Source organism: Globicephala melas, chromosome 15 (genome assembly GCF_963455315.2).
Source record: "Globicephala melas chromosome 15, mGloMel1.2, whole genome shotgun sequence".
Taxonomy (NCBI): domain Eukaryota; kingdom Metazoa; phylum Chordata; class Mammalia; order Artiodactyla; family Delphinidae; genus Globicephala; species Globicephala melas.
Genome location: NC_083328.1, coordinates 37,985,544 through 38,012,805, shown reverse-complemented (window position 1 = coordinate 38,012,805; position 27,262 = coordinate 37,985,544). Strand labels below are relative to the sequence as shown.

At 44.1% G+C, this 27,262-nt stretch overlaps 1 protein-coding gene across 2 annotated transcripts in view; it reads right to left on the bottom strand.

The window, feature by feature from the left end:
* The window catches only part of LUC7L (LUC7 like), a 30,230-nt gene extending 3,254 nt beyond the window's left edge, over positions 1-26,976 (bottom strand). Inside the window, exons 1-8 of one of the 2 annotated variants that reach the window (XM_030872373.3) lie at positions 26,763-26,976; positions 25,860-25,930; positions 24,789-24,883; positions 20,665-20,763; positions 8,962-9,072; positions 7,902-8,045; positions 3,740-3,916; positions 1,333-1,421 (exon numbers count right to left, since the gene is read on the bottom strand). In XM_030872373.3, coding sequence (XP_030728233.1) covers positions 1,333-1,421; positions 3,740-3,916; positions 7,902-8,045; positions 8,962-9,072; positions 20,665-20,760 — 617 coding nt within the window. In that variant the 5' untranslated portion in view covers positions 20,761-20,763; positions 24,789-24,883; positions 25,860-25,930; positions 26,763-26,976. The remainder of the gene's footprint in view (positions 1-1,332; positions 1,422-3,739; positions 3,917-7,901; positions 8,046-8,961; positions 9,073-20,664; positions 20,764-24,788; positions 24,884-25,859; positions 25,931-26,762) is intronic. The other variant, XM_030872371.2, reaches the window with a different exon arrangement.
* Between the last annotated feature and the right edge of the window lie 286 nt (positions 26,977-27,262).

Genomic DNA, 27,262 nt, shown 5'->3' with positions numbered 1-27,262 from the left:
CAGCCACAAAAAAGATGGAATCCTGCCATGTGTAACAATATGGATGGACCTTGACAGCATTATGGTAAGTGAAATAAGTTAGACAGAAAAAGATAAATACTGTATGATCTCAGTTATATGTGAAATCGAAAAAAACCCAAACCCATAGATACAGAGAACAGACTGGTGGTTGCCAGAGGTAGGGAAATGGGGGTGGACAAAAGGGGTGAAGGTGGGAGAATAAAAGGATATAGTTAATTACAGCATCATAGTAGGGACTTTGTGTAGCCTTCAAGAGCACAGCTGCTATGGGAAGGTCTCACATGTGGAGGGTCCCACATATACCCATGCACACAACATGTCCAGCGACTGTCGTCAACTCTGTGTCTTTTTACTTAATATATTTTTACACTGTTTTGAGTCTATTTATAATCAGAATCTGTTAGATAGTTAAAATAATGAAAAGAAACACAAAAGATACAATAAAGGATTATTTGTCCTGAGTTATTCACTAAGGAATTCCTCCAGGAAAGCCCAGTTTCTGTGCCCAATATGAGAGCGTGGTTACTCGGCGCTCCAGCCTCTTCCTTGAACTCTGACCAGACCCACTGTCTCCACCTGCATGTCTCTTAGGCTGAAAGGATGTCTCTTAGGCTCAAATACAGCCACAGCCAAATTCTCCTCCCCACCTCCTCCTCATCCCAACACACCATTCCCAGTCTCCCCACCGCCATAAGCGGCCACTCCTGGTCAGAAACCCTGAGCCAGCTCCACTCCCCCTTTGCACAACTCGCTCTGTCCACTAGCAAATCCTATCAGCTCCACCCCCAGAACACATCATTCCCTCCTGGCCCTCACAGGGTTCGAAATGCCACCTCCTTGGCCTGGACCCCAGCTAGCTCACGTTCTCTCTGCTTCCACCCTACCACCCACGAGCCTGGGCCCACACCGGAGCCCGTCCCTGGTGGGTCCTGCCCACAGCAGGCATGGCGGCATGAGAGCATGTTCCTCTCTGGTGTCCCAGTTCCTGCCTGTCCTGCTGGTCAAGGGCTGCTCCACAGGAGGTGCTGTGACAGGTCCCCCTCCACTCCTGCCAGGGAGTCCACATCTTTCTAGGTAAGCATCAGGTGGCCACAGCTGCTCGAGCGGCTTGGGTGTCCTGTCCACACCACACAGCTGTGCACACAGGTCCTCCTGGACCAGCCAGAACCTCACTTGACCAAACGTGCTATGTGTTTGCTTATTTTTCTTTTAAGAGCCACCCAGGTAACTGGCAGACCTCAACTGTCAAGGGCAGTAAATATGCAGTACTGCCAGGAAGAAGTGGGGTGTCCTCAGGTCGCACGTGCTCACCTCCTGCTCAGTCGTTCTTCCCGCTCCCTCTCCTCTCTTCTCCTCAGCCGATCCTGATTTCTCTTCTCCTGCTTTTCAGCCACAGTTTTCTAAATAAACAAAAAATTGGAAGACGGGGGAGGAACAAGTCACACACTAGAGTGAACATTATTGAACAAAGCACCTTTATGTGACCTCAATACTGGCAATTTAAGAACCTAAGAGAAACTCAGGAAACAGGAACACATTCTTCATAAAACCTCTTAAACAATGGAAAATACATGGGAAAAAAAAACCCTTTATCATTTTACAAGTTCAGTGACAAACTACATACCTAAGTGCTGTACATCTAAGTCACAGAAATTTTATCATATTGCTCAAATCAATCCATAAATTTAATTTTTTTACCCCAAGGAGACTCCACAAACTTCATGTAAAAGAGAAAACATGTATCTGACCGAATCCATCTTGCTGCGGGAGCCAATCTGCCCTGCCAAGTTGCAGCCTGCCCCGGGGTGCTGGCGGGGCTTCCTGGGAACAGCAAGCTCCACACGTCCCATCAGGCTGGGTCATGGTGAGCACAGTGGACAAGGAAGGCAGACAGGCAGGAGGTGGCCTAGCAACCCCCCTGCCAGAGCACTATCCACTGGCTAGCTCAGAGCACCCCAAAATCAACTCGGAGCCTTTCAATGCCCCTCCTCACGCTGCTGAAGGGAAGGCCCTGAGGGGGAGGAACTTAGAGCCAGGAGACAAAGGCCCGAGAGGGCATAAAGGGTGACCTTAAATCTCAGTTCGGATGGGAGCCAGGCCCCAGGAAGAGAAGGCGTGGCCAGGACAAGGAGAGGCCGAGAACCGGCCTGTGGGCTGGCATCACCTCCTTCCCAAACCCTCCCCACTCCCTAAAACACTAGGTTCCCCCACCTGAGGAAAGTCCTCACTCTTCTCACCCTGCATCCACCTTGGAGCATGGCCCAGGGGGTGCACAGCCCAGGGCAGGTGCACACCTCCAGTACCACTGGGAGTGAACTCATCTCTGATTAGGGCACACAACTCCCACCTTCCTTATCGTTAAGAGGTGCACTTCCAAATACATTTTCTGTTGATAGTTTAACAGCTATTTATCAAAATCTGTAACTTAGTTGGGTTGTTCTATCAACTATATACTGCTCATAACTGCAATGACAATACATGACTTCTAGATCAAGTGAATACTTAAATTCTAAAGGTTTCAATGTATTCTGAAGCAAAGGTACATCTTAAGAAAAAAACAAAAGGCTTCAGATATAAGAAACATTAGGACAAAATTCTGGGGCGTTATGGAATGGGAAGACAATTTAAAGGAAATTCCCTAAGGAGCAGATTTTTAATGGGGATGGTAGTTGACACCAAATTGTTATTTACATTCTACTGACTACATATAAAATATTTTTATGTGTTTTATACCCATAAATTTATAAGAAAAAAATTCCAACTTAAAAATGTGTGACAAAGAATATCATTTTTCAAAATTCTACTGGGAGCACAGGAGCAAATGTTTCAAGAACAGTGCTGAGACTGCCACCCAGCTCCCTCTCCCAGGGCCGAGTCGCACATCACTTATGGGGGACCGTCCTTGGATGCAGGGCTCTGCCACCCGCTGCTCCTTCCTGGGGGCACACAAGGCCCAAGGCCTTGACTACTGTGGTGTCCTACAGTCAGGTGCCATGTGTCTGTCCTTCCAATAGATTTCAGGTGTCTGGATAAAAGGCCTGCACATTTCCCAGCATCCCATCATAGGGTCCCAGTACACAATTAGGGAAAGCACCATCCATTTGAAGAAGACAATTCAAAATATCACAAACTTATTTAATCTTCCTCCTTGGCATTCTGTACCCAAGATGTCGAATGTTGTAGAGCTTAACCCAGAACAATGAGGAGCCCCGAGGAAGGGACACAGGCATCCAACAGTGGGGCAGGGCTATCAGAAAATGCCCCATCACCTTCTCATCCTTCCAGCCAGACCACCCTCCATGTGTCCGCCTCTGTCCAAGAAAAAAAACTGCAGACTACTGGCTCTTTCCCATCACCAACAGAAATGTTTTCAGAGGGGTACGAGAACTCTCTGTACCGTGGGACTGAATTCTGCCATCTTCCTCTGTAAACAAGGGGTAGCAGACTAAATAAATATCCCAGGCTCTGCTGGATTCTGAGATCTTAGATCTCTTGTGGGAACATATGGATGAAATCTGAGTAGTTCACTGTAAAACTCAAGTATAAAACCAAGGCATGATCTTAGAATCAGAACAGAAGGTTTTCAGTACCTCCACCAACCCCCCCCCCCAAAAAAAACCAAAACAAAAAAGAACACAAGGTTTTCTAAAAGCAAAGAGATGTGAAGACAATCAGAAAACTTCTCGCGTTTCTTCAGAAACGCAACACATTAACATACCCTTAACTGATCGAGCTTCTCACGGATCTGAATGAACCCCAAGTGTAACTTGCCCCCGAAGTGGTCTGCAAGACGACGGTCATTGTCATGGAGACCAAGGTAGGCTGAACAGACTTCACAAACACGCAGCTTCTGCTGCTGAAAACTGGATGCAGGCATGGAATTCCTGTATTCTTCCTGGAGAATGGGAAGAGAGTGAGAGTCAAATGTCACTGTCTACTCAGCCCCTAAAATGGAAGTATGTGAAGGGACTACAGAGATGACTTTTTTTTTGGCTACGTGGCATGTGGGATTGAACCCAGGGGTCCTGGCAGTGAAAGTGCCAAGTACTAAGTACTAGACCACCAGGGAATTCCCTAGAGATGACTTTTTTTTTTTTAACGTTTTATTTATTTTTGGCTGTGTTGGGTCTTCGTTGCTGCGCGGGCTTTCTCTAGTTGTGACGAGCGAGGGCTACTCTTCGTTGCGGTGGCTTCTCTTGTTGCGGAGCACGGGCTCTAGGTATGCGGGCTTCAGTAGTTGTGGCATGCAGGCTCAGTAGTTGTGGCACATGGGCTTAGTTGCTCCACAGCATGTGGGATCTTCCCAGACCAGGGCTCAAACCCGTGTCCCCTGCACTGGCAGTGGATTCTTAACAACTGCACCACCAGGGAAGTCCGAGATGACTTTCAAATACATAAAAACTGAATCGTTTACAAAGCTTCAGATTCTTGTAACCAGCCCAATTTTAATTGTTTAAGAAATGAACTACCAGTCATGATTTCAAAGCAACAAGGGGTATTCAGAACACTCAGACACACAGGATGCTGTGTGTGCTAAAAGGCTAGCAGGGAAGGTGAGTCCCTGCTATGGTGGAGAGCTCTGCAAAGACCAAAGAAACAAGAGGAGAGAATCTTCAACAGGGGTCTTAAAAAACAAACAAAAAACCTAAACCAAAGAGACAAGCAAAAAACACAGGAGTATCTACGGAGATTGTCCCAATGTTCAGGAAACTGTATCCCAACGCAGCTCCAAAAGCTAAAACTTGGAAGGACAAATACTTTAGACACTCTCTTCAAAGGAGGAAGTGTGCCAAATGGAACAAAGCACACTCCCTCCTGCAGCCAGTGCAGTCTGAGTCTAATCCTAAGAAGTCACTAGGGACTTCCCTGGTGGCGCAGTGGTTAAGAATCCGCCTGCCAATGCAGGGGACATGGGTTCGAGCCCTGGTCTGGGAAGATCCCACATGCCGCAGATCAACTAAGCCTGTGCGCCACAACTACTGAAGCCCGCACGCCTAGAGCCCGTGCTCCACTACAAGAGAAGCCACTGCAATGAGAGGCCCACGCACTGCAATGAAGAGCAGCCCCCACTCACTGCAACTAGAGAAAGCCTGCGTGCAGCAACAAAGACCCAATGCAGCCAAAAATTAATTAAAAAAAAAAAAAAAAGTCACTCGTCTTCAAAGCAAAATACACGAAACACAAAAGAAAATGAACCAGAACATGGTTACTGCCGCTTGTGCTCAAGTTAAAACATTCCTTCAAAATCTAGGTTTAAGAAATGCATTTCAATAATCATTTGCCCTTAAAGGGAAGACTGAATGTAGTAATCTTCCATTAATTCACACATTCAAAATGTTCCCTAGGAAATGCAAATCAAAATAAGACATCACATCACTCACTAAACCGGCAAAGGTACAGAAAGGCACTCTAGTGCCCAGGACCCCCACTGTCCTTACTCCGGCCACTGTCCCCATCCTCATCACCTGAGTGCCCCCCATAGGCCTTCCTCAGAACAGGACAGAACAGGATGGGGTAGGGTGCTCTTCCTCCCCTTAGCAGGAGGCAAGGCTGTCTCGTCATCCTAAGAAATGATACAGAGAGGTGCTGCGTACTCTTTACCCAGTTTCCCCCAATGGTTCTATCTTTAAAAACTATAGCACAACATCACAGAAAGAACACAGTGATACAGTCAAGGTTCAGAACATCCATCACCACACAGGTCCTGCCTGCTGCCCCTTCACAGCCACACCCACTTCTCTGACTCCTGGTGACCACCAATCTGCTCTCCATTCTTATGGTTTGGTCATTTTAAGAATGTTATATAACAGATCCACATAGCCCTTTGGGATTGACTTTTTTCACTCAGAATAATTACAACTGATTTTGAAAGAGATTAGAGGAAGGCATTCAAAGTTTTACAACTACAGAGAGGGGCAGAATAATATCACAAATAGTGTACCCACCATATTCAGCACTTCTGCTTAAGGTTTTTGTTTTTCTTTTAATGAAAGATATAGAACATTATGATGGAAATTCAGTTCCTGATGTTTCCCTCTCTAGTGTCTGTTCTCTCCCTCCCCAGAGGCATTCGTGTGCGTTCAGCATAATCTTCAGTGCTGTCTCTGTACTTCATTGCACATGTGGACCCATAAACCATGTGTGCACCTGGGGCATTTAGAAGTCCTGCGTCAGCACTACAGGTCTTTCTCCCACCTGTGTTGCTGGAGAGCTCTCTCCAGGATGTTGCAGGCAGATGTGTTCAGTTCGTTCACTGCTGCAGGACTCCATTTCAGGGGCACATGGCTGTTTGTCCATGGGTGGTTTTCCAGGTTACTGACGGTTGCTCATTTTACCAGTTCTGCTGTGAGCATCCTTGCACCTGCCTTCTAGCAAGGATGCTTGGAGTCCTGGGCACAAGTTGCCATGGGTCCCCTATCCTGCTGCCCTCTTGGCTGTCTGCAGACATCCAAGTGGTGAACCCCACATCTACAATCATTCAGCCTATGCATAAATCTCGGAGCCATCTCACGGGTTTCTGGTGTCTGCTCTGCTCTTCAAAGCAGGAAGGCTTGGCCTCAGGACTCGCTAAGAGGCCGCAGAGCTTCCTTCCTGACCCTCTGGCCTTTCTGCTGGAGCTGTCAGCAACCGAGGGAGCCTGACTTTTTTTTTTTACATGTAAACATAAATTTCCCATTTAAGTACACAGGGGTTTAGTATACAGCCATGTAGGATTTCTACGCAGGACTTGCGACTCTTCATGCACACGTCATTGCCTGAGTGGGCCTCGCTCGAACACCCACAGGCAGTCAGCAGTATTCGTGTATTCAGCTGAGAATCGTTGTGTCATCGCTGAGCTGCTACTATGTATCAGGCACCATGACAAGCCGGGGGTGCAGCAACAACCAAAATCAGCCCTGCACTGGGGCACCGCCCACCCCACCATCTCACCTCTACCCACCATTCTGAGAACCTTCTCATCTGGTCTCAGCTAAGGGCCTTCCAGGGTCCCTCTGTCCTACCTGGACACGCCCTGCACCCCCCAAGTGCACCGATCTTCATCAGAATTAATCTTATCCGTTGCTCACATTCCTTTCTGCCTGGCCCCCCTCTCCACAGCAGTATCATCTCCAACAGGAGAGGGAGTCTTCCGGCTTGCTCACAACTAGAGAAGTGCCTGGCCCATAGCTGGAGTTTGACAAGCACTTACTAAAGGAACACACCCGCCCCGTCTTCCTCTGACTACCATTCCCACCGTTCTCGAAGCCTACCCAAGCCATCTCTGATTCCAGCAGTGAGATTTGAGAACCAGGGAGTATGCAACAGAGGAAATCATCTAGGAGGAAAACGCTTGTCACGGATACAGACATTGAGTCCCTGACTCAGCTTCTCCACCACACAGCAGTGTGTCCTGGCCTGGCAGCCTAGCGGACACCACCTGGGTACCACCCGCAACCTGCACGGGTCTCTCTACTGAGGACACAGTGTCACTAAGCACCAGGCCTCACTGTACATAGCATCTGCAATGCAAGTCTGGCCCAATTACACCAGGTGAACACCCACCATGCTGCCCCCTCCCTGGGAGCCAGATGGACAGACGGCAGGTGCTCACTAACACTCCTCCGCTGACTGTTATACTCAGGACGCACTCTACACGTGGGAGTAATGCGCAGAGCTGGCAAGTGCCTAGTCTGAGGCCACACGGGGTCACAGGGGCAGAGTGAAGACACAAACCCCAGTGTGTGCTGACTCTAAACCGTATAATCCTGACAATATACCACGTTATTTCCAACTTCTTCCCAATATGTATACAAAAAAAGAAGGCATGGCTTAATCTTAGCCCAAAAGGTCAACTCTGGAGTTACTACTTCCTCCCTCTCTAAGACATTTTTGTCACCAACCTCAGCTTCTTTTTTCTTTGCACGGACTTTCTCCACTTCCATAAGAATCTTCTGGGATTCATCCACATTTCCTTCAGCTCCTAGCTGTTCAGCTTTAGCAAGAAGCTTCCCTATTTCTTCGTTCAACTCATGTACTTTTTCTGCCTAGGAGAGAGAAACCATCAGGTAAGGAGACATCTAAAAACAACAGATTTTTTAATGCAAAGAAAACGAGTGTTTCTCTTGTTGCATTTCTGGTCTGTTCCACTGAAAATATTAGAACAGCTGGAAACCCTCACTGATGACATGTGAATTCTAACAATTACGACATCCTTAACGCCACCACTGAGACTGATCATAACTAGACCTGTGCACCACGTTCCAATAAAAGCAGTAGCACCGCTGTTACTGCCAACAGGCTGCAAGGACCATCATGTGGGTCAGCTTCTAGACCATCTCTTTTTATGCCTTCTATTACAGTTCAATCTTCTGGGTAAGGGTAAAAAAATGCATGGGTCTAAATGCATACACTTATACTGTAAGCAAAATGCCTAATTATTGGGATTTGCTTTCAGAAATAAAACGGCACCGTTGATCCAGTTTGCAACTGTCTATTTCCTAAGAAATGCTTTTATAAAACTGAAAGGAAAAAAGACACTGAAGAGAGTTCCACTGAAGAGGAGACAAGGGTCATCCAGATGACACACAGGCCAATTCCACACAGATCTACTTTCTTCTTCCATGATATGGATGCACCACAGTTTAACCATTTCCCTGCTAACTTTTCTCATTTCCTGTTTTATGTAGGGATGTTAAAAAAAAATAAAAAAAGAAACTTTAAAACATACGCACACGCGCGCGCACACACAAAAAACAAAACAAAACAAACAAAAAAACCCACATGCACAGTGTGGGGAGGGGCTAAGAGCTCAGCGACGGCCTTCCCTCCTCACTGGGAACAGCCAAGGCAGTGGGTACCATCCATCCCAAAGATGCACCCTCAGCAGTGACCGTGACTGCTAGCCCGGTGGCAGACCAGTTCTTAGGACAACAATGTGAGGCGAAGGCCTCCCCAGCATACCTTTGCGGAAACTTCTGCACTGATCTCCTCTTGCGTCTCTGCCAGCCGCTTCTTGGCAAGCTCAGTTCTCCGATCACACTCAGCAATAAAGGACTCCAAGTGATCCATCGCCTAGCTCAGGAGAGGCAGAGAGCTACAGTCAGTGACATGCCTACGACCTCAGAACTCACGTGTTCGATAGGAAATAACAGTCCTGGGTTGGTTCTTAAAGCCTGTAGGTTCAGTGGGAAGATCTGAAGCTACACTACAGCTAAAATGTCCACAATCACATTCAATTAAGGGGCTCTGTTAAACCAAATGACCACTCAAAAGCATGTCTTCTCATCTGATTTATTTATTTCCAAAATTTGTAAAAGAACCCCCATCCCTCAACAATGTTTCCAAGAAATTTCTGAGGAAAATTAAAACACCTGGCCATAACTAACAGTGGTCTCTGAGGGTCAGAAAAGGCTGGACTGAGCTAATGTCAGAGGCCCTCTCCTGGTGAGTCGTGGGAGATGCAGATGATGTACTCACTGGTCTTTGTGAGCCACGTAAATATTATTCCCTCATGTTCTGAGGGTAGAGTTCCCCCTTCCACCTCAAAACAAAACAATAGAACAAATGTTACTGAGAGCTGTGAACACGTTTAGTTATTGCCCACCGTCTAAAGTAGCGGGAAAACTGGTTACTACTTACCCAAAAAGGTAAAGGAAAAGACACTCTGAAAAGAGTTGGTGGGAATCAATAAAATACCAATTAATAAGCAGTCACATATGCTAAGCACTTAATTTGCTGTAATTAGTCAAAGGCCCCAACATAACTTCAGATAAACATACAAACAGGACGTCACTTTCCCAACTGTCAGGCTAGGACCAGTGATAAGTAGCACCTCCCAAGTTGCTGAAGTCAGCATCATGTTACATAGACAGCAAGTGAGGTTAGCAGTGGATGACCAGGTTAGACAGGGTGAATGATCCACCGCTGAAAAATAGAGAAAGGAAAGTTCTGGGTGGAAATGATAATAAGGCAGGTGAAAGTTAGGCCAACGGACCAAGGAGTGATAATCTATGTCTCTTCCTCCAAATATGGTCAGGAGAGAGCACTCCTCAAGGATTGGTGTGACACTGGAATGGACAGTAGGGACACTGGAGAGGATTACAGTCCCCTCTTTTCAAATGAATGCATACTTGGGAGTAGGTCAAGACAGGGAAGAGGCTCGTGATGGTGCCAAGCCCCACTGCCCACAAGGCCAACTCCCAGATTTCACTCTACACACTTGGAACTCAGGACCTCTTTCCTGTCATTGGTCCCCAAATATTCTCAATAAACATTTCACTATGTTCAAATCAAATGAGCAGGAAAGCCGATGACTGGCATCTGTTTGCATGCATGCACTGCATTTCCTGGAAGTATGTCAAATTGACCAGCTCTGCTGACAAGGTGGGGACTTGCCAGGATCAGAGCACCAGTGAGCTGACTCGGGTCATGTACCATCTGTGCTCACCTGGAACAACAGCTCCTAAGAGACCAGCCTGAGAGGTGCAAGGGTCATGCATGCACACGTGCTGAGACTCTGATGCAGAGTTCCTCTATTGTCTACCCAAAAAGAGGGATCTCACACCTGACACAGCCAGGGATCTGCTCAACAGGGGTTGAGTGGGGAATACACATTGACAGTTCTGCCAGTGCCTTTACCAATCAAGGCAACCAGCTGCATCTAAGCAAAATATAAACTGACTCAGACATCTGATAAGCTAAAAATTAAATGGTAAACTTCACAACACAGACTAGACATACTGCAGAGACGTCTCTTTAACTGCCATGTTCTTTAAAAGATGGCTCTGTCCTACTGCCCCTCCCTCTCTTCAATGTGCTTCTCAATTCCAGATTGGTTCCTAAATCAAAAAGCAGGTTTAGCGTTTCCCTGGTGGTACAGTGGTTAAGAATCCACCTGCCAATGCAGGGGACACAGGTTTAAGCCCTGGCCCGGGAAGATCCCACATGCCACGCAGCAACTAAGCCCATGCACAACTACTGAGCCTGCACTCTAGAGCCTGCGAGCCGCAACTACTGAAGCCTGCGCCCCTAGAGCCCGTGATCTGCAACAAGAGAAGCCACCACATGAGAAGCCCATGCACCGCAACGAAAAGTAGCCCCCTCACGCCGCAACTAGAGAAAGCCTGCACGCAGCAATGAAGACCCAAGGCAGCCAAAAAAAAAGCAGGTTTAAATGATTAAAAAAAAAAAAAAGGTACTCAAATCTAAAAATTAAGTCCTAATCACAAGGTACCACTTACTAGGAAGTTATCCACCTTTGTAATTCAGGGGTGGTGTGATGAACCATGAACTACTCAGGGGGCCTGGGCACACCACTGGCACAGGGGGCACACAGGTCTCACTGCCGCTGGAGGCTGTCCATCCACACACAGGACCATGAGGTGCTCTCCCTGACCCTGCCTGCCTAGCAGCATCAGTGAGCCTGAGGAGCCCATGCTGTCAGCAGAACAGTCACAGCAAACGTGTGCCTCAATAAAGCCACGCAGGGGCTCTCAAGGTACCCAATTTTCAGATGAAGAAATGGAGGCACAGTCTCCAAACTCCTGAGTGATGGCATCAGGATGCAAAGCCCCCTGTGGTTTGACTCCAAAGTACCTACACTTAGTCCTCACAGTTCTGAGGCAGTTTTCACCAGCCCAATTTATAGAAAATAGAAAAGGGCAAAATAACTTGCCCAGGGTCACACAAGGACTCTCACCCAGGACCTGACTGGGAAAGCGTGACTGTCACACTGCACACCTACAGAGACCAGGTGTAAGCAGAACCGGTCCCATTAGTTGATATGGTGTGTTGCTCTGGAAACCTGTCAAATAAAACATCACAAAGCAAGACAATGTGGGGGAAAAGTGAACCATATTTTCACTGAATTAGAGAGAAGCAAATCTTTACATTTTCCACATGTGAACACTGAAGAAATGGGCTGCCCTGTAACCTTAATGTTCTGTGTGTCTGTGTTCAAGTTGAAAAACTTGAGATGTATTTACAGAGATGACCAATTCCCTCTCCTAGGGAATTCCATAACACTCTCAAGAAATCAAGGCCTGGCCCTGGTGCAGTCAGAATGAGGCTGTACTGGGCTAGAAGGAGCCAATGGTGAGGCACTTTCTCCCAGATAACCTGAATTTGGGGTGGAAAAGTGCCAGAGGTCCCAGCCATCAGCCCAAGCTGAGGGTCTAGGCAGTGAACACCTACACAAAGAAACACCTTTATGACAACCCTGTCAGGCCCACAAAGAAATACCTTTTTACACCTGACTGGCAAAAACTGAAAGTTTGGTAACTCGCTGCTCTGTTAGTAAAGATGTGAAAATGGGAACTCTCACACATCACTGGTGGGATCATTCACCCCTCTGGAGAATTCCGTGACACTAACTACCAAAACGACAAAAGCACATCCTTTCTGGGCCAACAGTCCCGCTTCTAGGGATCTTTCCTAGATACACTCACAATGTGCCAATGTGCAATGCAGCACTATGACCATCAACAGGGCATGGTCCTATAAAACAGACACACATCCTGTGGAATACTATGTAGACACAAAAGGATGAAGTACACTATACAATAGGAAATAATCTCAAAGATATGCTGAAAACTTAAACCAAAAAAAAGGGAAAGGGGGGCAGATATAGAGCACGTGTACAGCAGACTACTATTTGTGTTTAAAAAAAAAGAGGGTTTCCCTGGTGGCGTAGTGGTTAAGAATCCGCCTGCCAATGCGGGGGACACGGGTTTGAGCCCCGGTCCGGGAAGATCCCACATGCCGCGGAGCGACTAAACCCATGTGCCACAACTACTGATACTGCACTCTGGAGCCGGCAAGCCACAACTACTGAGCCCACGTGCCACAACTACTGAAGCCTGCGCACCTAGAGCCTGTGCTCCACAACGAGAAGCCACTGTGATGAGAAGCCCACACAGCGCAACGAAGAGTAGCCTCCGCTCACCACAACTAGAGAAAGCCTGTGCACAGCAACGAAGACCCAACACAGCCATAAATAAATAAAATTTATAAAAATAAAATAAAATAGAAAGTAGAGATACATGTCCCTCAGGTATCCACATAATCTCTGAAGGAAAGAGAAGAAACCGAACAACTGGTTACCTCTGGGGCCAACCAGGGGGCTAAAGAACAGAGAAGGAGGCAGGCTTCACAACATACCTTTCATATCTCAAACTCTTAATCACGTGAGTGTTTTACATGTTTTTAAGTTACTGACAGGACTTCCCTGGTGGTCCAGTGGTGAAGAGTCTGCCTTCCAATGAAGGTGATGCAGGTTCAATCCCTGGTCAGGGAACTAAGATTCCATATGCTGTGGGGAAACTAAGACTGCATGCCACAACTGGAGAGCCTGCGATCTGCAACTATTGAGCCTGTGTGCTGCAACTACTGAACACATGTGCCACAAAAAAGAGCCCGTGCGCTGCAAGGAAAGATCCTGTGTGCCGCAACTAAGACCCAATGCAGCCAAATAAATAAATAAATAAACAACTGACAAGCAGTAACCCTAGTGACATAACTGATCTAGGCAATAATCCTCAACTGCTGCTTAAAGCATGAGGCCAAAGGCTGATGGGGGCCTGTGCAACCAGGTCAGGCTGCCTGTGCCACCCAATTCCACTGACGTTTTGCCACCCAAGGTGACGCACCAGCCAGTGCCCGTCCCGGCCCCTGCACTACTCTGTCAAACGAGAACCTGATTCTGACCGTCAAGCTTCCAGATCTAACTCCCAGGTTATAGGAAGTTTCAAAGATAAAGGAAAACACATTAAAAAGACTGCATTATAAGGATGCAATCAGCAAAATCCAGGATATGAGAGACTTAAAAATTAATTTCTTCAAACAAACAGATTTAAAATGACTTACAATACATCCTAATGTGTGGCTCTTATTTTGAATTCTGAGTCAAACAAATGATCGTAAAAAAAATACTTTTTGAGATAGTCTGGGAAATTTGAGGACTTAGATAATGTTAAAAAATTATTTCTTAAATTACCAATACTTTAAATAAAATTATCTTCTAGATGTACTATTTGCAGTACTTACAGATGAAATTCTATGTCTAGGAACTACCGTAAAATAATCCAGTGTGGAAAGACAAGAATAAAGATGAAATAAGAGTCTTCACGTCAACAATCACTGAAAACTGGGAGATGAAACCCAGAGATCTCATTATATTATTCTGTCTACTTCTGCATGTTTAAATTTTTCCTCAATGTATTTTTAGAAACAATGCTAATAAGATACAAACTACTATATACAAAATAGACAAACAAGGTCCTACTGTACAGCACAGGGAACTATATTCAGTATTTTGTAATAAACTATAATAGAAAAGAATCTGAAAAAGAATTTATATATATGTATAACTGAATCGCTTTGCTGTACACAAAAAACTAATGCAACATTGTAAATCAACTATATTTCAGTTAAAAAAAAAAACAACAAACAACATGCTAGTAAGGAGATTCTGTCACAACCAAATATAATACCAGATCTTTGTATGCAGAGTAAAGAGAACTTCAAAAGCCAATGGCAACACTGAAATATTTACAGATGAGATGACAGGATGTGTGAGGTTTGTTTTGAGATTTGTGAGAAGTGGGTACACAAAGATGAAACACAGTTGGTCCTGAGCTGATCATTCCTGAGGCTGAGTGATGGGTACATGGAGATTCATTATACTGTTACACCTCCTTTTGATGTATGAGATTCTCCATGGTAAAACAAACAAACAAAAAACCCTGACCATCCAAGGTCAGCCTGTAGCATTTGAGCAGCAAGCTGTTGCTTCCTTCCACCTTAAAGCTGTGGTAAGGGACTGCCTCCAGGGAGCGGGAGGGGCACAGGGAAAGGGGGCTTTTGGCGTTTTCCGTGATAGTCAATGAATTCTGATTCAGCCACATGCTTCCAAGGAGAGCACACAGAAATCTTCAGTATACACAATTTTATCTTTGTCTTTCTCATGATTTCCTAAGGAATTTTAAGTCATTGAACAGGTGTCACAAAGTTTCAAGAGCACAGTCTACCATTTGAGTGTATCATAATTTGTTCATTCATCATTGAGCCTTTTTTGTTGCATCCAACTTTTCAATCTTATAAACAATGCTAGCTACCACAAACATCTTTGTGTACCAGTGTTTGCCTGTGTTTTCAATCACAGTTGACCCTTGAACAATGAGGGGGTTAGCGATGGATTGTGTAGTACTGTAGTATGTATTTATTGAAAAAAATCCATATGTAAGTGGACCCACACAGTTCAAACCTGTGTTGTTTAAGAGGCCACTGTACTTCCTTAAGATAAGAGATTTGTAGAAGTAAGTTACAAGGTAGAAATACCTTTAAATTTTCATTTCTGCCTACTATTTTAGCAACCTGACTGGACCTAATAACTTTTCACGACTTAGCATAATTTGGAATTCCCCGGTGGTCCAGTGGTTAGGACTCCGTGGTTCCACTACAGGGTGCACTGGTTCCACCCCTAGTTGGGGAATTAAGATCCTGAACACCATGAGTCAAAAAAGAAAAAAAAGAAAGCATATTTCTTTCTCCTCCCCTAAGAAATAATCACTTAAGAGCTTGGTATATACCTTTTAAAATTGTATCAAAACGCATATAAAAGCAAACAATTTTTACTCCACTTAGGAGTTTTTCAAGCTTTTTTCATTTTTCACATCAATACACGCATCTTCTGTATCTATAGCTGTGTTTCACTGTATTTTAACACAACTATAACCATTCCACAATGAATACACATTTGCATTTTTTCACTTTTCACTAATCCAAAATGATGCAATAAACATCTTAAGTCTTCTCATACACAGGCAATTATTCTTCTGGGACAATTTCTTACAAATTGCTTAGAGGGGACTCAAAGTCTATAAATATCTGAAAGTAGTATAAAGGGCTGATGACCTCTTATAAAAGATTTACCGAGGGACTTCCCTGGTGACGCAATGGTTAAGAATCCACCTGACAATGCAGGGGACACAGGTTCAAGCCCTGGCCTGGAAAGATTCCGCATGCGGTGGAGAAACTAAGCCCGTGCACCGCAACTACTGAGCCCGCGAGCCACAGCTACTGAAGTCCACGCACCTAGAGCTCGTGCTCCGCAACAAGAGAAGCCACTGCAATGAGAAGTCCACACACCACAACAAAGAGTAGCCCCTGCTCACTGCAACTAGAGAAAGCCCACACGCAGCAACGAAGACCCAACGCAGTGAAAAATAAATAAATTTTTTAAAAAAACTTGCATGATAAACATGGCTTAAAATATAATTCAAATGCCTGTTACATTAATAATATATTTAATTTTTTCAACATGAAGACAAAATAAATGCTGTACTTTTTTTGTCAGCTGTCTTTCTAACACAACCTAGATAAAAATAGCTCCTAAATATCCCTGACTGATCTGCTAAACGGAATGACTCCTCTCCCAGCGTCATTTGATGCTGCTTGCATTAATTCTGGCATCAATCTTATTATACTTTCAGAGACTTTGGAGATAAATGTTTGGCTCACCTCACAGATTCATCGTCAACAGTGAAGATATTCTACCAAAACACTTGGTGAGATACATAAATACAAGTTATTAAGAAAAATCAGAACAAGTCATGATTTAGCGATGGTTCACAACTTGTGAAAACAAAACCTGTGTCCATCTTCCAATAGCGATGACTACACTGTAGTCCCTCCAGAAACCAACCTCAACATGGGAGCTGCTGGTCCCACGCCTGGGAACTGAACAGTCCACAGGCTACATATGTGGAAGGCTAGGAGCCTAGCACCAACAGCAGGTCATCAGGAGGCAGCAACAGGTCAGTGATAGCAAGAGTCAGCCCACTGGCCACATCTGGCCGAAAAGCTTCTGAGGTGTTCTGATTTATCAAAATTGCAATTTTGACAAGAAAAATCACAACTAGCCTTTCTGACATATACACATATATACCTATATACATACATATATATATATTTATACATATATACATATATATGTGTATATATATATATCTGTTCATCCTGAATGGCCTGTCTTTGAAAGATACAAGTGACCTCTGAAGACAGGTACTGGATGGCTAGTCACGTGGAAAGGGAAGACTTTTCACCTGGAATCTGTAGCAGTTACGTTTCCTACCGAAGAGATTTAAAAATTGGATTTTTATCAAATTCTTTTAACAAATCTATATTCTGGAAAAGCACTTTATTTTTTCCTTCTAAGTTTATTCTGCATAACTAAGGGAAAAAAAAGTTATTTTAGTTTGGTATTTTAAAGTCAGGCCAATTTACCTCTATCAAAGTAACCCATCCCGTGCACCACAACGAAGAGTAGCCCCCGCTCGCCATAACTAAAGAAAGCCCTCACGCAGCAACGAAGACCCAACGCAGCAAAAAATAAAATTAAAAAATAAATAAATAAACCCATGCACATCTAAACACTACTGATATATATATATGTTAAAAATTTTAAGGCAGGGTAAATTTTATGGCTAGTGAATTGTATCTTAAAGCCATTATTTAAAAAACCTTTTTATGGTAAACTCTCCCTAACACCCAGAGGTACCTGCTTAGCGCTCCACAAAGCACCACGCACTGTGTGGCAGGACCATACCTTACGCAAGTAGCCCCCACTAATAAAACATTTCCAGTACATCCTCCTCTTTTTACTTCAGTCTTTTACTTTCACAAAAAAAGCTGCAATGGGCACCTTTTCTGTGTACCCATTAACACATATCACTAAGATACAGTCCCAGCAGAGTTCTGGAACAAGTGTATACAAGCATTTGACATGCTGAGAGCCACCTGACAAGACTGCCCTCCCACAAACACAGCTGCTCCAAGTCACCCTTCGTTCTTCAGGACAGGAGGCCTCCTGCGTAGGTTTACAGCACTAGCCATGAAACATTTCAACATGAGCCATCTGTTAGGTCAAATATGATTTTTAAGGAGTTGAAAGGACAGGTGGTTACCTCTTTAACAGGAAAAGGTATTCCTGCAAATGGTAAATTTTCACAATACAAAAAGGTCTCGTGACCCACTTGAGCCCTCCAACTACGAAAAGAATGTTCATAATCTCTTGGTTTCTTCTAAAACTACTCTGTACATCTAGGTACGTCAATGGGTATAAATGTCCTTCCTTTTTAAAAATCACACTACAGAAGCCATCGTATCACACTTGCTTTTCCTCTTTATCTTGAAGATAATTTCACAACAACATACACTGAACCACACTGAACTCAATCCTCTTTCCATAGCTATACATCATTCCATTGTAAAGAAGAGCAATGACTTAGCCAAGCCCTCAATGAAGAAGCCTACAGTGTTCTGGTTTTCTGCAGTTCTAATGCTGCAGGAATATTCTGGAGCAAATTTATCTTTGTACATATGCAAAAGTATCGGTCAGATATACTCTCAGAACTAGCACTGCTGGGATGTGCTTTCACACCTTCAGATGCTCAATTATCCAGGAGGTGTATCAGGATTACTTAACTCTCCATCTCCTTAGCTCTGAGTGAGGGTGAGTATCTGCCATAGGATTAGATGCCTACCAGAAAGTGTCCTTTTCTATCCTTTGCCCATTTTCTATTCAGCTATTGTTACAGTTCTTCTCAATCATGATGAATTCTATATACAAAGGATACTTGCCCTTCGTCATATGTGCTGCAAATATTTTGTCCCAGTTGAATTCTTATTTTATGTATAGGAATTTCTGATATGCTAATATTTTTAAGTGCCTACTCAGAAAAATGTATCCATCTTTCCCTTATAGCTTCTAGGCTTTATAACATGTCAAGATGACAGAACAAAATTCTCTTTTGGGGGATCCAACCTGGTTTTTCCCCCAACTAGCTAATCCATAGTTCCTAATAGTGTTCATTGAAAAACTCATCTCCACAGTGGCTGAACACATGCCTTTCATAAAATACTAAATTACCGTATATGTTTCAGTCTTTCTGTAGTCTAAATTTCTTCTATTCATCTATTCTTCAGCATAAATTCATCAGGGCATTTAAAAAGTACACTGACATTCTCATGTAGCAGAAATGCTTAGATTTGTGATCCAAAAAAATTATGTTACTAAAATTGAAAATTTAACCTATACATCTGTGTATCTAACTCTTCCTGATATCCCAAGGTAATGGTCTCTTTACATAAGCGTTTTTCAGGTACTGAAGAATTTAAACTCACAATAAAGAAAACTTTCATCTCCAAGCCCCATCTATTAGTTGAGCTGTTTGTTGCTAAAGGCATTTTTAGTTAATTCAAAGATTCAACGCTGATGTTGAAGACTGTACTTGAAAAAGAAATGATAATTTTAATCACTTTTTAAGATTACTGATTTAAGTAGAATTGACTCTAGCTATACTATATCTCTAAAATGTCCATTGGCAGAAAAAAAAAAAGTCTTTCCTTGGTTTTGCTTTTCTCTGACTTCCTCCCACCAAGCTCAGTGCCTTCCCAGTCTTCACTGAGGAACCTGAATGGCATCAAACCCCTCACTGACCTCTGGTCAAACCAGGGATGGAGGACTTGGAAAAAGAAAAAACTAACAGAGTGACTCCATGGGAATTCCCTGGCAGTCCCGTGGTTAGGACTCGGCGATTCCACTGCAGGGGACCTGGGTTCAATCTCTGGTCGGGGAACTAAGATCCCACAAGCAACACAGCACGGCAAAAAAAAAAAATCTAAATAAATAGAATGGAGTGACAATCATGCATTCTCAATGGGGACAGGGATGAAATCTTGTCATGAAGAGTGAAAAAAATCTTAGATATTACAATGGTTAGTGGCCCGGAAAGGATCACATAAACTGATATGCTGGGTATCTGTGGTATCAAAATTTCATGGCGGGGAAGTAGACAAATTATGGGAAAAGGTCTAAAAAAGGCTCCTTTGGGAGGCAAAAATGACAATAAAGTTATGAAATGACATTTTATAACCACTAAATTGCAAAAATTTAATGGTCTGACAATACCAAATGTTAGTGAGGATGTGTACACTGCTATTAGGGCTGTAAACTGATACACATTCTCAAACAGGGAGAAAAAAGAAAAAGACAACATTACAGATCTTTCAAGAATAAACGTGCCTCTCCTACAATCCAGCAATACCTCTCCTAGGAATATACCCTAGATAAACCGTTGTACACGTGCACCAAGAAGATATTCAAGAACATTTATAACACTGTTCATAATAGTTTAAGAATAAAAAATTAAAATGAAACTAGTATCAACCCAATTGTCTATGAACACAAAATGGATAGTTTGGGGAATACTCAAGCAGCAATGAAAACAAACAAACCATACTCAACAAAATATGTAAACTGGAACATAATACTGAAGGAAAAAAGTTATTAAAGATTACCTATGCTATGAAACCATTTTTATAAGACTCAAAGAGAAGAATAAACACAATGTTCAAGGAATCATAAAATATGTAATAAGAAACATTTTTAAAGAAAATGATACATACAAAACATAGAACCGAATAGGGATGATAGACACACAGACACAAATCGGTACTGGCCACGTTCTAGCTCCCAGCCAGAGAGCGGTGGAATGACATCTATTTCATTATTCTGCTTCATAACTTACAAAGGTTACATTATTCTTGTTGGTGCAGTATTTGGCTCTTCACAGTAGGGAATAATTAACACAAAATAAAACTTACATCCAATTCAAAAAAGAGGTCCCTTTCTTTACTTGCAATCTCATAATCTGCTCGGAGGGCCAAATCGTGGATTTTGGTACATTCTCCTAAATCCATGCGCTGTGAGAAAGAAACAAAAATTTACACATGAACATCTACCCATTTGTAGGAAGCACTGTGACCTGGTGTTTTAGCTGTCATCAAAATAAACAGTACTTTTTTGGATATTAACTATGATAAGAAAATTTAAAAATAATATGGCTAAGAAGACTTATTTTCCTTTTATTGATACCGTCATGACTATATGACACTCAGAACAGGTGCATTTAAGTGTAATGATTTATATCTCTTACAGAACCAGAAACAGACTAGTAATGTTTTCATTATTTAGCTTTTGCCAGTTTTATTATTGCATTAGTCACATAAGAAATGTTTATTCGGTGAATAGCAACATGAGGGGTGAGAGGGTGGCAAGGAAGAGGCCAGGAAACAAAAGTATCACTGATAGCAGCAAGTTTCCATGCATTCCTTCTTGCAGCCACGACTACTCAAGATGCTACAGAGACAAAAAGAGGAAAAAGAAAGAACAGAGAAAAACGAGGTTTTGGAAATTACAACATAACCTAACACCTGGCTTTGTGTAGCTCTTTGTATACCAAAGGAAATAAAGCAGAACAGGCTGATTCAGAGCCAAAGCAATTCTCCAAACATTCTCCTAACCTGCTAAATGGCTCTGGACACGTAACTGGGAACACAGACTGGACCATTCACTTGCCCCATTTGAAAAACAAAAGGCTCTTTTAACAAAACAAATTATTTGTGTTACCAGTAAGATTTCGCCTGATGTGCTATTACATGTTGTGAGCACGTACAGAACAATTAGCAGTGCGTATTTCTCATCTAAATCCTAAGTAGAGGATCCTGTACAGGGACACCCCCACCCCCACCCTTGCCTCTGATCATCTAAACAGCAACAGGGACGTTTGGATGCTGAGGGTCAGGCTAATAAGTCAGAGAATGCAAGTTAAGAAAACCCAACAGCCCAATGAGGAGACACCTTGGGAACCCAAGCTGTTGGTCACAAGTACGACTAGAAACAAAGAATGATGGAGTTCAGGAACTCCTTTAAGCTCAAACTACAAGTGTGTTCAAAACGAGATCAAAAAAATCTTCATGGGTTACAAAACCCTCAACATTTTAGTTTTTAGGCACATGAGAGAGGCTCGCAGTGCCTGACTCCTGGGTCCGAATCTCAGAAAGTGCAGCCATGCTCTTAACAAAATTTCCTTCAGTATCCCAGTGACAGAGCCATGAGGGGACTGTCTAGGGTGGAGTTTATCTTCATTTTGACTGAAGGCTACATGCCAAAAGCTCTTTTCTCCTTCATTATGCTTACTCCGAAGTCATGTGTAGTTTACACATGTTGGTTACGTGGGGAATCCAGAGGTAGGGAAACAAGTTCCAAAAGCCAAAGTTGCAGCTAAAATTGCTATCACTGTAAAGCTGACAACTTTTGCTTCCTTCACTCTTTTAAATAGCAAGTATAATTCTTTAAAAATATATAGCTTCCACAAACAAAACTAAGTGCAACAGCTGAAAAATGAGAGATAGCTATCAGAAATTATTTAAAAGCTAACAAAATTGTTACTCAAAGAAAAACCACCTCCAGATGAAGCAAGCACCAAAACCGCTGAGTACTATAATTTTAACTGCAAATCAATTTCCATTCTAAAAACTTCAACTGTCAAGAAAATTTCGACATTAGGGAACCACATATAAAGCAAAATTCACCATTACCTTCCTTCAGGTGGGAGCTCTCAAGCTAAAGCAAGTGGAATACAGGCCTGGGGTTCCATGGTTACTCTGGAGGTAGCTTTTCAGCTTTGCCAAGGAGGCAAGGAAGTACTGGCCAATTCCCCTAGCAGCCAAACACCAAGCACAGCTGAAATACCACACTCATAAACTTCTTCCAAAATATTCCAAATGGCTGTCAAATCCAGCATGTCAGACCCCCTTTTTTTTTTTTTTTTTTACTGAACAAACATCTGTGTTCTCTACTCTCCAGTGGTCTCACACTGCAGACAGGGAAGGGCAAATAAAGGCTCCTTCTAGAACCTTCAGGAAACCAAAGTTCTACCACAAGACAAGTTACACTACCTTCCCTCCAGCTATCCCTCCGCTCTTACTAATCAAGCCTCAATAAAACGATTGCTTCCATTCCTCCGTTGTCTCACCCCTACTGACAGGAGACGGTTTTGAGCAAAGATTTGGGTATGGAGCAGCCCTTGGCAAGCTGAGGGTTATAACCATTTTCATCTTGCAGCTGTGTTCTAAAGAATTATATTCATTCCAATTTAACACAACACAAACTCTACCTCTCACTTGCCACCTCCATATAGCCCACACCAGTTAAGGCTCAACCTTTACAACACCATCCAAGTTCCCAACCCTCACCTCAACTGACCTCACGACCCCACACAATTGTTCACGGCACCCTCACATGAACATGGGTCTCCTGGGCTCCCTCCTCCTCAGTCTGAGCTGCCCTGTAACCCACGCGGGACGGAGTGATGCTGAGCAGTACTTGGCCTCTCATCACTGCTCTGGTTCCACAGCCTCTGTCTCCCTCCCCCTGAAGCACACCAGCCCAGAGGCACCTGAGGCACCCCTGCTTCCCTCTGCTCCAGCATCCACCTGGAGCGTTAATCCCCCAAACGCACGCGTGTGTTTTTTCTCACCATTCAGGTCTCTGCTCCCATGTTCCTGAGAGGCCTTTCCTTATCACCCTATCCAACAGTCCAGAACCTACTCATTCATTATTTACTGTCTGTCCTGTTCCTCCATTAGATGAGAGTAAAGATTTTGTCTTATTGGTACCACATCCCCAGTGCCTGGCACAGAGTATGTGTCCAACAAATATCTGGCAAATGAACCTATACCTAACACAATAAACATTTGTAGGAAATGCCCTCATTCACCAGCATTCTGGAACAATGCTACATAGGGATCCAATCAAGAAAAATATGGTTGAACTGCTTCACACTGGTGCATGTCCCTCTACTCCCTTTGACTTCTTCCACTAAGACCTACCAGCAATTCCAGGTTATGATGCCTCATACAGGAGTATCCTACCGCTGACTGCTTATGACCAGTGGAAGCCAGTAGTCTACAGTGATGGCACCCACAACAATCTGGAGCACACAGTAGTTATAATATTTTCCTATACCAGGTCAACCACTGGCAAAACCCCAGCTAACAAAGGCACAAGGCTTGGCTTTCATTTCCTATTTGCTGTCAGAAGAGCCAGCTTGAGAAGATTCAATACACCTGTGCAGTTTGCCAGACGCTGCTCCCCCAAAATGGTAATAATAAAAGCAACAATTAATTATGAAGAAAACGTTCCCCAGCACATGCACATGTGACCCTTAAAATGAGTAGACATTCCAGGAGGGAGCTGTGAAATCTGAAAATGCTGATGGTGTTTACAAAACTAATTTTCTGTAAGTGAATCACCGTAGATAATCCACACTCTTTAGTCTTCTTAAATCCTACCTAATTTTGAATAAATGCACATTCTGCAAAACTAGCATTTATCTGTTTGCTTCATCTGAAATGAACTTAAAGTTTCACTTAGAATTTTACACTTCACTTAGAAGTAGAGAGGTCTATACTTATTGGATCATGTATTGATTTCTTGAAAGGGTGGCATAACACAAAATTGCAAATCGATGTTAGTCCTGATTTTTCAAAAATCTAAAAATCTGGGGAAGAAACATACCTCGTTAGATCAAAAGTCTAACATGTGTTTAACCTGAAAACAAACCAACCCAGAATCTTAGAGCTACAGGCTGACCTGAAGTACACTTTTTGCTAAAGCCAAAGGAGACTAGTATTTGCACTACTTAGCTGTGAATACCTCAGTATAAATGACTCTACAAAAACCTGATAACTTTACAAAGAGAATTTTATAGAAGTGAAATATGTCATTATATAAAATTCCACCCCACTAACAGAACCTATCACTTGAAGGGCAGTAGGTAATTTCTTCCTGGTAAAAGAAAACAGAATTCAACCTGAAAAACCTTCAGTGCCTACACAGCATCCATGTCTGAGTGTCTTATGACATCCCCCCCAAATGTACCTACCGTCCCAGCCAGAATGTCGTGGGGGCAGCAGTCCAGAAGATGACTCTTGCAGACACGGTCATCTGTAAACTTGACCCTCTGTCTGGTTTCGTCTCCTGAAATTCATGTGTGGTTTTAAATAAGACAATATTATCACATTAAGCACAAAAGCATATCTGGTACAATTCACCTGGATGATTTGCAGACTACCAAATACACTGAAAAGCTGATCTAGAGGTATTTACAACTGGAACGAAATACAGATGATTTTTGATGCTAAATATATCATGAAGAATCACACTTAAAGAGATCTGACTCCGTCATTGTGCCAAGGAAGTCAAGGAGTCAGAAGGAAAATGCTGAGCACCAAACAGCCATTAGCCCCACACATACATGTGGGCAATGAGATACCAAAACCCATGCTAATCAGAGGGCGATGAATCACCATGTATGACTTAAAGCTGGTAGTTTCCAACAAAAGCTATTTATTAGTCTAATCATTTTGCTATAGACCAACGTATAGGCAGTATTTTGCCAAAATTATATGAAGAAAGCTTTCTCTCTCTACTACTGACTGATAAATAATCTGAACCTAGTCTACCTATCCCCCTTTAACCCCCACCCTTAAAAAAGACAGTTGGCACCTGAGAGTCACTTTTAACAAGACAATACCAAGAAGAAAAAAAAAAAGGCAAAAAAGGAACTAGGTTAGTCAATACACACTGTGAGTTCCAACACATACTGTACCCATCTGCATTCTTCAAGACCTCAGCTGCAGAATTTTATGCCCGCTGTTGAAAAGTTTTAAAGGAAAAGTTTTCTTGCCCAACCTGCAGTAAGGAAGTCAGGGGAATGATACATAAAAGTAAAGGCAAAGTGGAATGTGACAAATTTTAAAGCTAATCTGTGTATATGACACAGAGCTGTGTAATACTAAAGGAGGAATATATTTTAGGATTTGCAAGCATCCAGGATTAATGTAGTGTCTTTTTATTGAAAATGTTTTCTTTCTAAACTACACTTTTAAAGTTACTTGTGAAAAAAAGCAAACACTTTTTTGTTATAACAGCTTAGAAATTGGTTGTGACTCACGGCTCGATGAACATGAGGCTTTTCTGCAACTCCCTTGCAGATTGATGTAGGCAGGCAAAGATACACTGAACCTTTATAAATAAAATAGAGGGGCCACAATTGTTCAGTTTGTATGAAATAAAAATATGGGAAGCAATTCAAAAGCAACTCAATATACAAAGAAAGCTAAAAAGCACTTATTCGCCCATGAAATAAAGTGCAAACAATCTGCACAGCCCTGCGAATGTGCCAGTGTGAACTTACAACTTCATTACTTCGGTAGAAAAGAAAACACAAACCACAGCAGGTATATAGTTTTGCAAAGATGCAACTGCTTTCTCCTGAGACAACCATCAAGATCTTGCGCTCCTCCCTACAGTACAACCTACCTAACGACTGCCAAGCACTGGCTAAACAGAGGCTCTCCTGTGTGGCTAGAGGAAAAGGGGGCTGGAAAAGCACGCGGCAGGAACCCACGTTAGAAAAGCTCAATTTACGGCTCCCCTTGCAACGGTACAGAACAAGACGGCCAGGGTTTCCAGGCCATCCGGCTCCCTTGCGCGGAGGAGCTCCGCCAGCCCGCTGCCAGCGCCCAGAGCCCCAGCTGGCTGCAGCCCTTCGCCGACTCCCGGTTCGAGGGGCGGCGGGGGCCGCGGGGGTGGAGGGGGGGGCGGAGAAATCGCAGGAAGGTCAGCGGGGAGGGGGCTGGCGCCCCACCGACGACGCGGGCTCCGAGGGAGGAGCCCGCCGGGGACCCAGCCTGCGGGAAGAGCTCAAACAAAGGCCCGGCGCCCCCGGTCGGCGCGCGGGGGAGGGGAGGACGCTCGCGCAGGCGCAGACGGTCGCGGCCCCCCGCCTCAGGCCGCCCGGCGGCCTCGCCTCGCTCCCGCCCCAGCCCCCGCCTGGCCGGCCGCCCCTACTCACCGTCCCGGGCCGTGCCCATGAGCTGGTCTAGCAGGGCCCGCATCTGCGCCTGGGCGGACATGGTGGCCGGAGGGAGCGGCAGGAGCGGCCGCGACGGCTTCTCTCAGACTGCGGCAGCGGCGGCAGCGGGGGCGACGGCGGCAGCGCGGCGGCAACGAAGAAGGGTCGCGTCGGCCTCGAACCCGCTCGGCTTCTTCCCGCCGCGAGGCACGCCGGGAGGAATTGCGTCGGCGCCGGCGCTTGGCCTGCTGGGAAATGTAGTTTAGGGGCGGAGCCAGAGTCTCCGATGAACGAGCAAGCTGTGCAAGGGGCGGGGCCAAAGTCCCAACCCTGATTTTAGTGTGGATCCCAAAACTTACGTGCTCCGCTGAGGCTAAACCGCAATAAAGTGAAATAAGTGTAGACAATACAAAACAAAAAAATAGGGCTTCCTTGGTGGCGCAGTGGTTGAGAGTCCGCCTGCCGATGCAGGGACACGGGTTCGTTCCCCGGTCCGGGAA